Here is a 15,675-nt window from a genome sequence, read left to right as displayed (position 1 = left end):
GTTGCATTGTAAATTTTGGTCAATGACATGAGACAAAGTATATGTGAACTGCTGTATGAAAAGTGAATTTACTCTGTAAATCTTCACCCAAATCCAAATAAAATAAAAAAACAAAACAAAACGAGGGAGAAGAAATTTCAAAGATGACTTGGGTATCCTGGTTACAATCAGATGAAAAGAGAATACTGAAAAAAGATAAGTTTGGTGGGGGAAGGGGAAGAGAGGGGAAACATTAAATATACATAACTCTTCAATGTTGTTGTTAGATGTCGTCGAGTCATCTCTGACTCATAGTGACCCTATGTATAGCAGAATGAAACACTGCCCGGCCTTGTGCCAGCCTCATGATCCTTGCTATACCTGAGCCCATCGTTGCAGTCACTGTGTCAATCCAACTTGTTGAGGGCCTTCCACTTTTTTGTTGACCCTCCACTTTACCAAGCATGATATCCTTCTCCAGAGAATAGTCCCTTCTGACAACATGACCAAAGCAGATGAGACGAAGTATGGCCATTCTCACTAACAAGGAGCAACTCTTCAATAAGTATTTAAAAAATTAAATACATTCTTACTTTATAGTATGGCTAATTTCAGGAAGGAGGGAGGAATAGACAAGATAAGAGAAAAAGTGAACCAGAAGTTAAAAAAGGCAACTAAAGTTAAAAGTGAAAAAGGACAGAGGGTAAGAAAGGGGAAAGGGTAAAGACAGCAGAGACGTGACAGGCAGATAGAGCAGATACAGTCAGATGATAGTTGTGACAGGGAGAATCTGTCTAGACCTCCTCAATCCCTTCATACCACCCCTCCCCTCCATTTCTATTTGACACCCCAAACTAGTAACACTCTAAGCCTCCTGTGTTGCCATGCTGGCTCTTCCTTTCCCTTATCACGCCATCACTTTCATCTCTGGCCCAGTTTGCTTTCCCTCCCTGTAGTCTCCTAAACAGTACTTGACAGTAGTCCTGGCATTGCTGGACAGTGTTTTAGGTCACTTCCTCTCAATCACTTTTTTGAAAGAAATAAACAACTATATTGCATCTGCTAAACTAAGAAGGGCACCTTGTGACTGAAACGAGGAAGTATGTTTATAGAACATTGGGAACTTCTGTGGGAATACACTTTAAAACGGGTGTTTGAGAAACTTCACATTTTAAGAGATAAAAAGAGAAATGGTTATGATTTAGGAAAATATGCTGAAGGCTTAATTAAATTAAATTAAGGAAAAAACCCAGACTCTGAGAGGAAAGGTCCCTAAACCTAATCTATTCAGTGTCTTTTCTTACTGTGTGCTGAGGGCTGTCTTCATTATCTCTCATGTAGAAGGGCTTGAGCACTAATGGGTAATTAATGACAAAGACTGGTATGTTGCCACAATGCTTCACCAGGTACTTTTCATGTTCACTGTGTAGATCAGCACCCCACTGTAAAGAGAAAAAACGAAATTACCAAAGGAGAAGAGAGAACTGAAATGTACAATTAAGCACCTGAAATAACCTGCATTGGTTCCCAAGGATTTGCTCTCCCTGAGGTTCAGTGATGTTTGGAGCTGTCTGCTGAGGTTACACAGCTGACTAAACTAGGGAGAGATATGTGTTAACAAGAATATCCAAGGGCCTGGAAAGATGAAAGCTGAAACCAGTAGATAAACACTACGCTTTTTGTCCCCATCTCAGAGAGCAGCATCTAGCAGATGAATAGCATCTGCAGGAAAACAAAGCACTTTCCACAGCACATACAAACTGACTTCAGAATCATGGTTTTTACTAATATTGCCTAGAGCCTTTCCACAGTTACTGTTCCTAAGACTCCGGAAATTAAATGATGGAAGATAATATTACTAATATTGAGTCTATCTTTGGATAGATGGCTTTTCCTGAAAATTTTTTTAACTAAAAGAGTCCAATTCATCAGAAGCTCTCTGATGAATATTTAATAGCATTGCTCATCTATTTACTTAATAAATACTAATGTGCCTATAAATCCCAGATACTAGGCTATGTATAGGATACAGTGATAAGAAAAACAGATAGTCTCCCCCACTTCACAAAGCTTCCAAGGTAGCAGACAAACATTAATACAAAATGATACAATGAATTAATTGATTATAACAAGCACAAGATGCTATCAGAACACATAAGAGGACCTCACTTAACCAGGATGGGGTTCGTATTAAGGAATAGTTTGAAGATGAAGCTATTACATTCTTAATATTATCCTTATACTACTACTTGTCAGCAATATCTTAAACATAGCAAAAAGTACTAGAATAGGAATCAGCAAATTTGGGGTCTAGTTCTGCCTCTAACATTATGTACATGCTCAATGATAAGTCATGTGGCCCCTCTGGACCTATATCCTTGCCAATAAATCAAGAGTTCTTAAAAAAATCAGTGTTTTCCCATGCAATCTTCAGCTTATATGACTACGAGACCAGAAGAACTAGATGGCTACTACTGGCAACCACTCGGAGGGCTGTCTATGTAGGAGATCCTGGATAGAGTGGAAGAACGATGTGGGACAAAACTCAAAAATTATTAAACAAAAAAAAAGGGACCAGGTTTTCTGGTCTGACAGAGCCTAGTGGAACCCCGGAGACTAAGGCGCCTAGCTGCCCTTCAGGTCTAGAACTGAAGCCACTCCTGTGGCTTCCAGCCAAACAAAAGATAGGCATATGAGTTGAACATTTACATTAGGTAGACGCACTCCTTGGAGAGAACAATCATGGGGGAACGGAAGGGTGGTGTATACACAGGGAGACAGCTCATGGGGCAGGAGTGCATGGGAGGGAAGGACACAGGGCAGAGGTAACTACGGGGAGGAAGTGGGAAGAGAGTTGTTGCAGTGTAGGAAATTGCAGTCAATGTCATGAGACACAGTGTATGTGAACTACTGCATGGAAAATGAATTTGATCTATAAACTTTCACTCAAATCACAATAAAAATTTAAAAAAAAATCAGTGTTTTCTAAAGTAACTCACAAGTTAAAAGGCTCCATGAAATTCAAGTGAAGAAGAAACCTGTTTAATATGCTTCCTAAATGCTTTTGACCGTAACTTCTTTTTTCTGTCACCTTTTAACATTATTTAGAACACACTTTAGGAAACAATGAACTAGTTGATTTTTATACTAATGTTCTATTATTACCATTCTTTTTAAAGATTTTCATCTTCCTAAACTTGTCAAACTTTTCCAACACTTTTTTTTGTCTTTCCTTTCTGTTTTTCATAACACTTTAATGACTATTTCAAATGACAAGTAACCCTACTGGTACAGCAGTTAAAACATTCAGCTGCTAACCAAAAGGTTGGTAGTTTGAACCCACCAGCCACCATGTGGGACAAAGATGAGGCAGTTGGCTTCTGTAAAGATTACAGCCTTGGCCTAATGTGTCTAGTGCTTCTGTTCTACCTCCTAGTTCCTTGGGTAGTGTCTAGGGTCTTAAAAGCATGTAAACCATCATCCAAGGCGTAACACTTGGTCTCTATTCACCCAGATCAACAGAAGAAGAAGGAGAGTCAGGAATGAGGAGCATATGGAATGTGTGACTAGTTGCTTCCATAAACAACTGATTCCTTTATCATGAGACCAGAAGAAGTGGATGGCGCCCAGCTACTATTACTGAACATTTTGATCAAAAATTCCACAGAAAATAGTGATGGGGCAGTTCTACTCTGTGCAACAATGTCACCAAGAATCAGAAATCAACTCAATGGGTTTGGCTTCATATTTAGTTTTCATTTTAAATTTTTCAAAAAGAGAGCAAACATCAAATAAAGCTTATCTACAGATGAGCAAATACTATACATTCCTAGTAAGAGAAATAAGGTTATTTTCAAATGATTCTCCATGCAGTAAAAATAAGGACAAGAGAGAAATACACTGCCATTTATATTAAAGAATGCCCACCTGTGGCGTGAAGGTGAAGTTCTGGGACGCCTGCTTTAAAATCTCCACAGCTTCAGTGTAAGACATGCTAGAGGAATACAAGGAAAGGTCAGTACACTTGTGGCTGTTTTTATTTTTAACCTCCTAAATTTGACTTATTTTGTTGTTGTTGCTGAGAATATACACAACAAAACATACAGCAATTCAACAGTTCCTACATGTACAATTCGGTGACACTGATCACGTTCTCTGAATTACGCAACCATTCTCATCCTCCTTCTCCGAGTTGTTCCTCCTCATTAACATAACGTCACTGTCCCCTGAGGTTCCAATCTAATCTTTTCAGCTGCTGTTGTGTATATATATATATATATATTACACAACTTTTGTCAATTCAACTTTTTACAGGTGTATGATTTATTGACAGCAATTACAATAACTGGCTATGCAATACTAATTGATATGATTTTTCCATCATTGTTAACACTCCTTTTCTCCCTCCCTGCCATCCCTGGTAACTACTAATAAACTTTGGTCTCTATATATCTGCCTTTTCTTGTCTTTTTCTAAAAGTGAGGTCATACAAGAGTTGTCTTTTTGTGATTGGCTTACTTTGTTTAGCATAGTATCTTCAACCTCCATCTATACTGTAACATGTATCAAGACTTCAAAACAAATGTACATGAAATGTTGAATGTAAAACAAACTCTGCTCTGTAAATTTTCACCTAAAGCACAATTAAAAAAAAAAAAAGACTTAATTTCTCCCACAGGTTAGCAGTATTCCATTATATCTATGTACCACATTTTGTTTATCTATTCCTTTGTTGTTTCTGTTCATTCAGGTTGTTTCCACCTTTTAGCTATTGTGAACAGTGTTGCAATGAACACTGGTATGTATACAAGTCTCCTTTTGAATCTCTGCTTTCTAGTCTTTTGAGTATATATGTAGGAGTGGAATTGCTGAGTCATGTGGTAGTTCTATTTTTAGTTTTTTGAGGAACTAACATATTATTTTCCACAGCTGTACCACTGCTTTCCCACCAGCAATGGGTAAGGGCTCCAGTTTCCCCATATCCTCCACAACATTTGCTATTTTCTTTTTTTTTTTTTAATCTTAGCCATCCAAGTGGGAGTGGAATGGTATCTCATTGTGCTTTTGATTTGCAACTTTCTGATGGTTAAGGACACTGCATATTTTCACATGTTTGGTGGCCGTGTGAATTTCCTCTTTGGTGTAATGTCTACTCAAGTCCTTTGTCTATTTTATGAGTGGACTGTCTTTTTGTTGTTAATTTGTCAAAGTTTCATATATATTTTGGTTATCAGATTCTTGTCTGATAAAATTTCTGAAGATACTCTCCCAGTCAGTAGTTTCTTCTCACTTTTTTTTGTAAAGTATTTTGATGAATAAGTTTTTAATTTTTATGAGGTCCCATCTACTTATTTTGTCTTTTGTTATTTGTGCTTTTGTTATATTAGATAACCCATTTTTGAAAGCTAAGCCTAATGGCTTTGCCCCTGCTTCTTGTTCTATGAATTTTACAGTTTCAGTCTGCACATTTAGGTCCTTAATCCATTTTGAAAATGTATTTACATACGGTATGAGGCACGCATCCTGTTTCATTTTTCTGCATTTGGAAATCCAACTTTTCCAGCACCATTTATTGAAGGGATCCTTCTTTCCTCATCAAATGGACTTAGCACCCTTGCAAAAATCAGTTGACCACAGATGTGTGGGTTCACTTGTGGTTGTTTTTAACTACTACATTTTAAACCTAAAAAAGGCCTATTCCAATACAGTCTTCAAGGTCATAAATGAGTATGGTGTAATCAAGAATTAATGTTCATCTAATCCTATGGAAGTGAAGAGTGAAGAGAAATAGTCATTCAATAACCTCATTCTTGATCTACTTACAATGTATAAAAAAGAGACATTTCTTTAAGTAAGTAGAAGTACTCTCTAAGTTCATGCTATATCAATGCCCTAAAAGTGTAAAATATTGAAGCTGAAGACTTGGCTAAAAAAAATCCACTCATTCATTCATTTAACAAGCATCTCTTGAGTTCCTACTATGTACTAGACAGTTGTGGTAGTTAAGGTTATGTGTCAACTTGGCTGGGCCTGGTTTTGAGAGGCTGGGCAGCTGGATGTAGTTATTCCCCACGATGAGACAGATAGGTAATCAACTCCGTGGTGGAATCTGCTGTGAGCAGCTGAGTAGCTGCCTTAGGGATGCGGTCTGCTTCCAGAATATAAGAGGCGGCTCTGAGAAAGGTCTTGAGCTCCTTGGCACATCTGGATCATGCATTTGGCCAAGTTATCAGTGGTCTGCCATGCTGTCTGCCGATCTGGAGACCATTTAACTAATGGCCTGCTGTGTTGCCTGATAATCTAGGGACTGTGCCATTTTACTTGTTGACCTTGGGTTGTCAGTCTCAACAGCCAACAGCTGCCTGAGTTATGAGAAGCCCCCAGCTTTAGCGGGCCAGGAATAAGAGGCAGAGCTGAAGCCTAAGGTTAAGGTATCTTTACCCAGCCCCTAGAGCTGGCACTCTGAACTTGGATTCTAGCTTCCTAAACTGTAAGAGAATAAATCCCTGTTTGTTAAAGCCATCCATTTGTGGTATTTTCTATTGGAACGGCACCAGAGGACAAAAACAACAGTATTCTCTTGTGTTCTGTCAAGTCAATTCTGCCTCATAGTGACCCTACAGGATGGGGTAGAACTGCCTCATCGAGTTCCCATGGCTATAATCTTTACAGAAGCAGACTGTGACATCTTTCTCCTGTGAAGCAGCTGGTGGGTTCAAGCCATCAAACTTAGAGTTAGCAGCCAAATGCTTAACCATGGTGCCACCAGGGCTCCTTGACACATTCTAGACACCGTAAACAAAGACAAATCCCTTGACTTCATGGACCCACTAATCCTCTGTGGTGAGTATCTGCATGTGAAGGGGGGAAGTAAGGATAAACAAATAAATAGAAATAATATACTATTAGGTTGTTGTTGTTGTTATGTGCCATCGAGTCAGACCCAACTCATAGCGACCCCTCCTTGGGTTTCCGAGAAAGTATCACTACGGAAGTAGATTGCCCCACCTTCCTTCCGAGGAGTGGCTGGTGGATTTGAACCGCCAGCCTTCTGGTGAGCAGTCAAGGGCCTTAGCCACTATGCTACCTATCTTTATAAATCTTATCTTTATTTATGTTTGGGGGTTGGCATGAGAATGATAACATCAGCAGATTACATGCAATACTGTATGTACAAAAACAAAAAGCAGATGATTTTAAGTGTGGTTTGTAGTAACTTGAATACATCGAAAGTTGGGGACTACCTATAACGTGTTTTATTTAACTCTCACTTAGACCAATGTAACAGTCTCCTAATTGGTTTGCTGCCCCCACTGTTGTCTTGCTACAACCTATTCTCAACAAGGAGCTAGAGTTGTCCTGTTAAACTCAGCCAGATCATGTCATCTTTCTGGTCAGACACTACAATGGCTTCCCCACTTCATTGTGTAAGTGAAAACCCAAACTCCCCACAGTGATCTACAAGGCCTCACATGATTTGCCTTCCTCCTTTCTCACTTTATCTCCTTTCCTTATGCACTCTTCACTACTACTTGAACACAGCGGGCATGCTCCAACCTCAAGGTTTTTACACATGCTATTCCCTCTGCCTAGGAGCTCTGGTAGCATAGTGCCTAAGGCACTTGACTGCTCACCAGAAGGCTGGCGGTTCAAACCCACCAGCACTCCTCGGAAGGAAGGTTGGGCAATCCTACTTCCGTAGTGATACTGCCTCGGAAACCCAAGGAGGGGTCGCTATGAGTCGGGGCCGACTCGACGGCAAAATAACAACATATTCCAGGTCATATTTTGGCTCTTGTGGACTTGTTTTCAATTTCAAGTTGAAGTTGCATATGGACAGTTGATGGTCTGTTCCACAATCAGCTCCTGGCCTGGTTTTTGCTGAAGATATTGACCTTTTCCATTTCCTCTTACCACAGATGTAGTCAATCTGATTCCTGTGTACTCCATCTGGCAAAGGTCACGTGTATAGCTGCAGTTTGTGTTACTGAAAAAAGGTATTTGCAATGAATAAACCGTGGGTCTTGCAAAATTTTATCATGAGATCTCCAGCATTATTTCTGTCACCAAGGCCAGATTTTCCAGCTACCAGAGATTCTTCTTTGTTTCTAACTTTTGCATTCCAGTCACCAGTGATAATCAACACATCTTGATTGCATGTTCGGTCAATTTCAGACTGCAGAAGTTGGTAAAAATCTTCTATTTTCTCATCTTTGGCTTTGGTGGTTGGTGCATAAATTTGAGTAATAGTAGTATTAACTGGTCTTCCTTGTAGGCGTATGGATATTATCCTATTACTGACTGCATTGTACTTCAGGAGAGATCTTGAAACATCCTTTGTGATGATGAATGCCATGCCATTTCTCTTCAAATTGTCATTCCTGGCATAAGAGATCATATGTCGTCTGACTCAAAATGGCCATAACTGGTCCATTTCAAATCACTAATGGCTAGGATATCAATCTTTACGCATTCCATATCATTTTTGACAACTTCCAATTTTCCTAGATTCATACTTTTTTTGTACATTCCATGTTCTGATTATTAATGGATGTTTGCAGCTGTTTCTCCTCAATTTGAATTGTGCCACGTCAGCAAACGGAAGTCTCAAAAGCTTTACTTTATCCATATCAGTAAGGTTTGTTCTATTCTGATGATGCAGCTCTTTCCCAGTCATATTTTGAGAGCCTTCTGACCTAAGTGGCTCATCCTCCTGCACTGTATCAGACAATGTCTCTGGGCTATTCATAAAGTTGCACAGTAATGTAACAGACAGTGTTTTTCTGCTATTCATGAGTTTTCTCTGGCCAATTCTCTGAGAAATGGATGGCCTCTTCCTTCTTCCTAGTCTGCCTCAGTCTGCAAGCCATGCTAAAACTGTGCACCATGTGCAACCCCGCTGGTGTTTGAAACACTGGTGGCACAGGCTCAAGCCTCCCAGCAACATGCCACCACAGTACAAAAAACAGACAGACAAGTTTGTCTCCTTTAGCTGTTCAAAACCTCTCCACTCCACGTCCACACCCCCTTACCTGGATCCCTGCTGTTGCTCCTCACTCTATGCTAGTCCCCCTGGCTTTTCTCTCCTTTCCTCTGCTCTCCCTCCACTTGTGGGTGGGGCCTGGGTCCCTCCCCTTATAGTGTGATAAATACAAGGTAAAGTATAAATAAAGTTAAGAGAAATTATACTTACATTAAAAAGTTGTTTTTCAGCATATGTTCTAATCTATCCTTGGTAAGAAAAGAGGAAAAAGTAAATTTACTCAATGTCATTGAGTAACTTATTTAAAGAGTAGAAGAATTCTGCTTCATCTAGAAAACTAATTACCTTTTGGCCAGGAGCTATGAATTTGTGACAGAGTTCAACATCTTCAGGACAATTTGAGAGAACCATCATTGTGGTAGTCTTGAAGAGTCCCTCCATAACCTACAAAGAAATGACAGAATTGCCAGACAATTAAGTGGCTTTATATGAAAAACTTATTTCAGGGCGCTGTAAGGACTGTCCTCCACTTTTCTAATAACTACAGATTCACTAGACCTCTTAATCCTAAATGTCTGAAAGCAAATTCAGTTTTCCAGATTATTAGAAGAGGCACCTCAACTTCTGAGAGAAGTGGGGAAAAAAGAAAGAAAAATCTTTGAATCATACATGAACAGTATTGATACTGGTATTAATGTGAGATGCCAAATGAACAGCTAACACTGACTGGTGCCTCTCTAAATTCCATTATCCTCTGACCTTAGAATCAGGATAGCTTACAGAATTGTGAGGATTAAATGAGACAGTTCTTTTATAAGACTTTCCTCAGCACCTGGTTCAGAGATGCACACAACATACATTAGTTATTGTGAAGAGTAAGAGAACTTTGAGAAGCAATCCAGTTATATGAAATTTAAAAATGTACTAAGCAATCAGGTTTTCTTTTGAACGTCACCTCAAGATTTTATCGTCTCAACAATAAAACAAGATGGAGCCTAGAAATGGATCACTTGGCCTATCTCTTCTTATTTCCTCTCAGTCCCAAACACTTGCATCTCTTAAAAGCCAGCATTCTCTCATGTCTCAGTTGGGCTCAACACATTCAAGCCTCAACACAACATTCGGCCTACCACATCCACTCTGCTTCCTATCATAACGCTGCTTTCCCTGGACATATACAGAATCTTTGCCCTTCCTGTGCTGTGTCACTTTGTGAGGTTGGTTCTTGCCACACTTCTTACGTTGGGGTTTAGGAACATTCACCATGTCTATGGCAGTGCTATCAGCGTAAAAGAGTAGCAAGTAGGTTTTGAATAAAGTTTTTCTTTTTGCCAAAGCAAACTTTACAATTAAACAAGCAATGAGCTATATCTAAATATATACATTTTGCCTTGCTTAAGCAAAAAAGTAAAAATAACACAAATAAGTACACAAGTCAGTATGTAAGAATTCATTTTATCAGAGGTGCCTATGGCAGCTTCATGGGAAAAATTTACTCTTAGAAGAAAAAAGTGACTGAAATGGAAAATATTCCTACTATCTTTCTAATTAGAACTAAAATTTCTGATTTGAAATTAGTGAGATTGTATAAACTAAGACCAAACCAAAACCATAACCATTGTTACTGAGTCAATTCCTACTCATCCATAAGGTTTCCAAGGCTTAAATCTTTACTGAAGCAGAATGCCACATTTTTCTCCCACAAAGCAGTTGGTAGATTTGAACCACTGACCTTTTGGCTGGTGCACAAACACTAACCATTGTGCCACCACGGTGCCTGAGATTTATATATATATATATATATATATATATATATATATATATTTTAATTGCCATCTAGTCGATCTAGACTCATAGTGACCCTATAGAACTGCCCTATAGAGCTTCTGTGACTTTAAATCTTTATGGAAACATTCTGCCACATCTTTCTCCCATGGAGTGGCTAGGGAGTTCGAACTGCCAACCCTCTGGTGAGCAGCCACACATTCTAACTACTGCACCATTAGAGCATCTTTAGATAATATAAGGCCCTGTAAATGTACATAAAGATACATACATGTAAAAAAGACAGACAGCCTCAAAGGCAGGGATCTTCTTTTTCTCTGTTTTATCACTGGTACAGCCTATTAAGGCTGGAAACACCGTAGAGGCATAACATCTACTGAAGTAATTGAATATGATTAGATACAGGACAGTACTTAAATACTAAGTGACAACCAGATATATTTTATAATGCTTTGGTCTTCATTAGTGGCATTTATTATAGATGTTTTGCTACACTATACTCCATTCCTGGTTTGTTCTATTTTCCATTTCTACGTTCTATTCAACCAACATGCATATCTAACAAGGTGACAAAAAGTTTGCAAACGTAGGTATCTAAAATAGTAATGACAACTAATTTGGGAGATGGAAAAAGAAGTTGGAATCAAGACTTGACACAGCATAAAACTGAAAGTGGTACACAGAATTAAATTAGAAATTTCTAAGGACTTGGTATTCTAAGGAGCAGATAGATGTTTTAATTTAGACTTTAAGGAATTCATGTTAAAAATGTATACCATTAAAATAATAGAAATATAAGGTATCAATTCCAAACTAAAAGAAAAAAGAGAACAAAGGAAGCCAGAGGAATTTAAGAAGAGAGACTGAGGAGGAAGGAGTAACTTGTGATAAGGGAAGGACAAAAAGGAGGCTAACTTTCCTTTTCCTTGAAGCTATATAACCTTCATTTACAGTGAGATAAAGAAATCAGTAACTGAATGATTTATGAAGGGTCATATCCTTCTGTCACTACACAAAATTCAGGCATACCAGGAGGACAAAAGCTCAGATAGTGTGCTGTACTACTGAGGGATACAATACACCTATGTATAAGGTGAAGACTTTGACCACTGGGTGGTTAAAGCGGTGTCTTTCATGGGCAGTAAATTTCTATTTGAAGAAGAAAATCATTGGCTTCCCTAACCTTGACATTCAGATTATGATCTATAAACATATTCAAAGAAAGCAGAAACTTAACTGAAGGACTGAACATATCTTCCAGATGTCTTTAAAAATGATTGCTCAATAGCATTAAAACATTAATACTTAATTGCTTATAACTCAGAGAAAAAGATCCTTTGTTACAATATTTTGATTTACTATTTAAGAGACCACTGATCCATCATAATAATTTTCACAGAATGTAATTATGAAAGTGAAAAAAAGAAAAAGAAAACAAAGACAATAAAGTGCCTAAGAACAAACATTTTTAAAAAAAGGAAGAAAATCAATAGAAATAGCAGATTACTTTTTTGGGGAAGGGTGTGTGTGTGAACACTTTTTGTTCTATTTTTAGGAAAAAAGTTTATATTCTAATTAATTAAATCTTTCAACATTGTATGCCTTAAGCACCTACCACTCAAGGGAATTCTAAACAAATAAGAACTCATGTAGCAAATCCCCTGACAACCGAACTTGAATTTTCTTGCTTATCTGATCACGTTTCTATTTATTACTAGCTTCATGTAGGGCAGCATCAAGATTCTTGTCATTCAAATCTTTTAACATTAAGAGAAAACTGTTCAGGTTAGGTGACTATTTAAAATTCTGCTACATAAGAATTAACTGGAGTTAAAAGAACACTTGGAAGGAAATATCTCAACAATTTGGATCAATTAGATATTCTTAATCAGTATTGTGTTTTATTGCCTGACAAACATTAATGACACATAATTCAGTACTCACTATAAATAACAATATGGAATAATCAACTCTGGGGCTCCAAGTGACATATTCATCATGTTGGCCTACCACCATAGAAACCATATTTCACAAACCCCAAAAGGAGACACAAAGTCTAACAAAAGTAATAGAATACATGAAACTTGTTTGAACTTTCTGTACCAGAAAGTCTGGAATATTGGGTCACAAAATCAGTCAGAAACCTTCTAGTATAACTATATAATGGACTGTCTAAGCTGCAATACTTTTGAGAGTAAAAAGAAGAAATAGTAATAATTAAGCCAGCATTTTTTTTTTTTTTAAATATACATATAATTTTCTCTAGCTGGCCATGATGGAGCAACCTCTCTCTAACTGATTAAAACTAAAACATCTGGACAGAATATAAAACCAACTAGGTAAGGACTCGAAACAATAGCAGGAGGACTGGGGACTGTGCAAAACCTGAATAATGACCTATACTGTAATGGGTAATAAGATACAGAGTATATTTTATTTTAGGGTATCTGTGGTTTAAGTGGAATTGGATTATTTACTAAGTGAAAAGAAAGAAATAAAAAATATAATAATAAATAAATAAATAAGAAAGAAGACAGAGGTAGTAATATTGCTATAATTTGAAATTCCAAGTAGGATGTTAATCAAAATGGTATTGGATAGAGAATTCATAGTAACATAATTATTATTTACTGGGTACTAACTATGTATCCTGAACTATGCTAAGTACTTTATACACATTATTTACCTAAGCCTATCAACTACTCTATGAAGTAGGAATTATTATTCCCATTTTACAGATGAGGAAACTGAGCTTTGGAGAAATTAAATCCCTTATTTAAGGTTACATAGTAAGTAACAAACTAAGATTCAAAATCAGGTCTAACCAACTCCAGAATTTATGTGTTCTCTCTGGATTACGGCCTTAGCCTCTTCTCCAGATCATTCTACGTACTGCTGCTACAGAAATGTTTCTAAAATATAACTCTGACCATGACCGTTCCAAACTTAGAACCCTTTTTCCTTTACCTTTTGGATGAAGTTCAAACTCCTTTGGATAAAGGTCAAAGTATGGCATTCAAATACAAGGCCCTTCATGACCTGACTTCTAATTACTTCTCTACCCTTATTGCTTGTCCCCCAGAACTGAGCTCTGACAAAGTCCTGTGGGTGCTTTCAAGTATCACTTAAAGATGGTTTATTCATTTGCCTAGCAAATAACAAGAATACAAAGAGTTACTATTTACTGTGCCTGCTACTGCCCCAGACCCCATACTAGGTATAGAGTATATCTACATCATTTCATTTACTCAACACAGTAATGTTACAGAATAGGTCCTATCATTCTCATTTTATAATTCCGGGGCTAAAGATCATGAAGGTTAGGTAACAAAGCTGATGGCAGATGAGCAAAGCTGATGGCAGAGCTGATGTAAGAACTAAAATCTGACTTTTGTACTTTAAATTATGACACTGAAGTACAGTAAATGCTTATAAAGTCATTCTTCATCTTCATTTTGTGAGTACCTGAAATGTACAGGTATCTGAGGTAAGAATGTATACAGAAGTATTTTAATGTCATAGATGCCCAGTATTTACAAGTGTTTTAAAACCTGAGTACCTACCTGCATGAGATCTTGAAGGCTCTCAACAAAAGAAATTTCTGCTTCTACCATATAAAACTCTGCCAGATGTCTCCGGCTCTGAGAATTCTCAGCACGGAACGTTGGACCAAAAGTAAACACTTGAGTAAAAGCTCTGCAATTGAAGATTAAGAGCATAAAAATAAGATTCACATGATCTTAAGTATTTAAAATATTCAGTGAGCTCTAGAGGGAAAAAAGAAAAACACTAGTTTTATGCCTCTGTCTTGTCCACAAAACCATACATATTAGTTGCTATATTTCTCTAATGGGTGATAATAATAGTTTCATTAAAAATGTTACATTTATAGAAACCATTTTATCCTGAAGGAATTGGCAAATGCTTTACAAACCTTATGGCTTACTAAATATAGAAATATAACCACTTCTGGTTGTGCTCTCTTGCGGCTGCCTTAAACAGCAAGCAACATTACACAGCAATCAAGAACAAAGTGAAGGAAAAACACCATTGCCCAAGAAACCAACAAAGAATCTGGATGGTTAACAGCTAAAACTAGAATTTCATGCAGAAAAGGTGTGGTAATTATTTCTGAATATATGAAAAAAGGACAGAAAATTACCACGTATGGCAATTCACCTTGTTCAAAGTCTAGTCAATTCCTTCATGACCACACAAGTGTTTCAATCCATGGTGAATGACCCATGAAATTTGTGGGGGGAGGGGGAAGGGTAGATTTTGAGGAACTATCTTTATCTCTGGTTTCAAGAAGGACTATAGCTTAACCATCTAAACAGGAAGAAAATTTGTATTTAAAAGCAGAGAAGTAGACATTATATCTTCAATCTGACATTTTCAGTCTGTCTCCCTTATATTGAAACAAGGCAGCAACTGAGATAAGATAAAGTATAAATACTCATATACTGATATTTCTTGAGAATGTCTAATGTCACTGAATTTTAAGATTTTGCTAGAACAAAACAAGAGGCCTGGGGCTCCTTGGCTATAATCTTGAGTAGTTTTCACTTGCCCATCGCCAAATATATATAAAGATCAGAAAATACAGTTTAGACTGATTTTTGTATACAAATGTTACTCATTTTGTTTTGCTTTGTGTGTGTGTGTGTGTGTGTGTGTGTTTAAATATAGCAAAATAATTAGATGGAAACCAAGAGTTTTATTTTTTCTTTTAAAAGGCCATTTCAGTTAAGATTCAGTTGGAAAGCAGCTTAAGAATTTATATTTTGGTTCTAAAGCCACCTTTCTGAGAGCATGATCAGTTAACTTCTGAGAACCTTAGTTTTTAACAGAAAAATAAACAGTAAGAACTCAAAAAATATTACTATGGTTACCTCTCTCTCAAGATTCAGATCCAGGCTTATCTACTA

The 15,675-nt window shown here is 37.4% G+C and overlaps 1 protein-coding gene across 1 annotated transcript in view; it reads right to left on the bottom strand.

The window, feature by feature from the left end:
* Nucleotides 1–15,675, bottom strand: part of NARS2 (asparaginyl-tRNA synthetase 2, mitochondrial) — a 207,447-nt gene that overhangs the window by 37,472 nt on the left and 154,300 nt on the right. The window contains exons 6-10 of the mRNA XM_007940890.2: nucleotides 14,311–14,443; nucleotides 9,308–9,406; nucleotides 9,173–9,210; nucleotides 3,907–3,973; nucleotides 1,284–1,421 (exon numbers count right to left, since the gene is read on the bottom strand). Coding sequence (XP_007939081.2) covers nucleotides 1,284–1,421; nucleotides 3,907–3,973; nucleotides 9,173–9,210; nucleotides 9,308–9,406; nucleotides 14,311–14,443 — 475 coding nt within the window. The remainder of the gene's footprint in view (nucleotides 1–1,283; nucleotides 1,422–3,906; nucleotides 3,974–9,172; nucleotides 9,211–9,307; nucleotides 9,407–14,310; nucleotides 14,444–15,675) is intronic.

The sequence above is a fragment of the Orycteropus afer genome, unplaced genomic scaffold (genome assembly GCF_000298275.1).
Source record: "Orycteropus afer afer isolate SDZICR_OR568_19922 unplaced genomic scaffold, OryAfe1.0 scaffold00074, whole genome shotgun sequence".
Classification (NCBI taxonomy): domain Eukaryota; kingdom Metazoa; phylum Chordata; class Mammalia; order Tubulidentata; family Orycteropodidae; genus Orycteropus; species Orycteropus afer.
The sequence above is the reverse complement of the archived record's forward strand: the minus strand, read 5'-3'. Positions and strand labels throughout refer to the sequence as shown.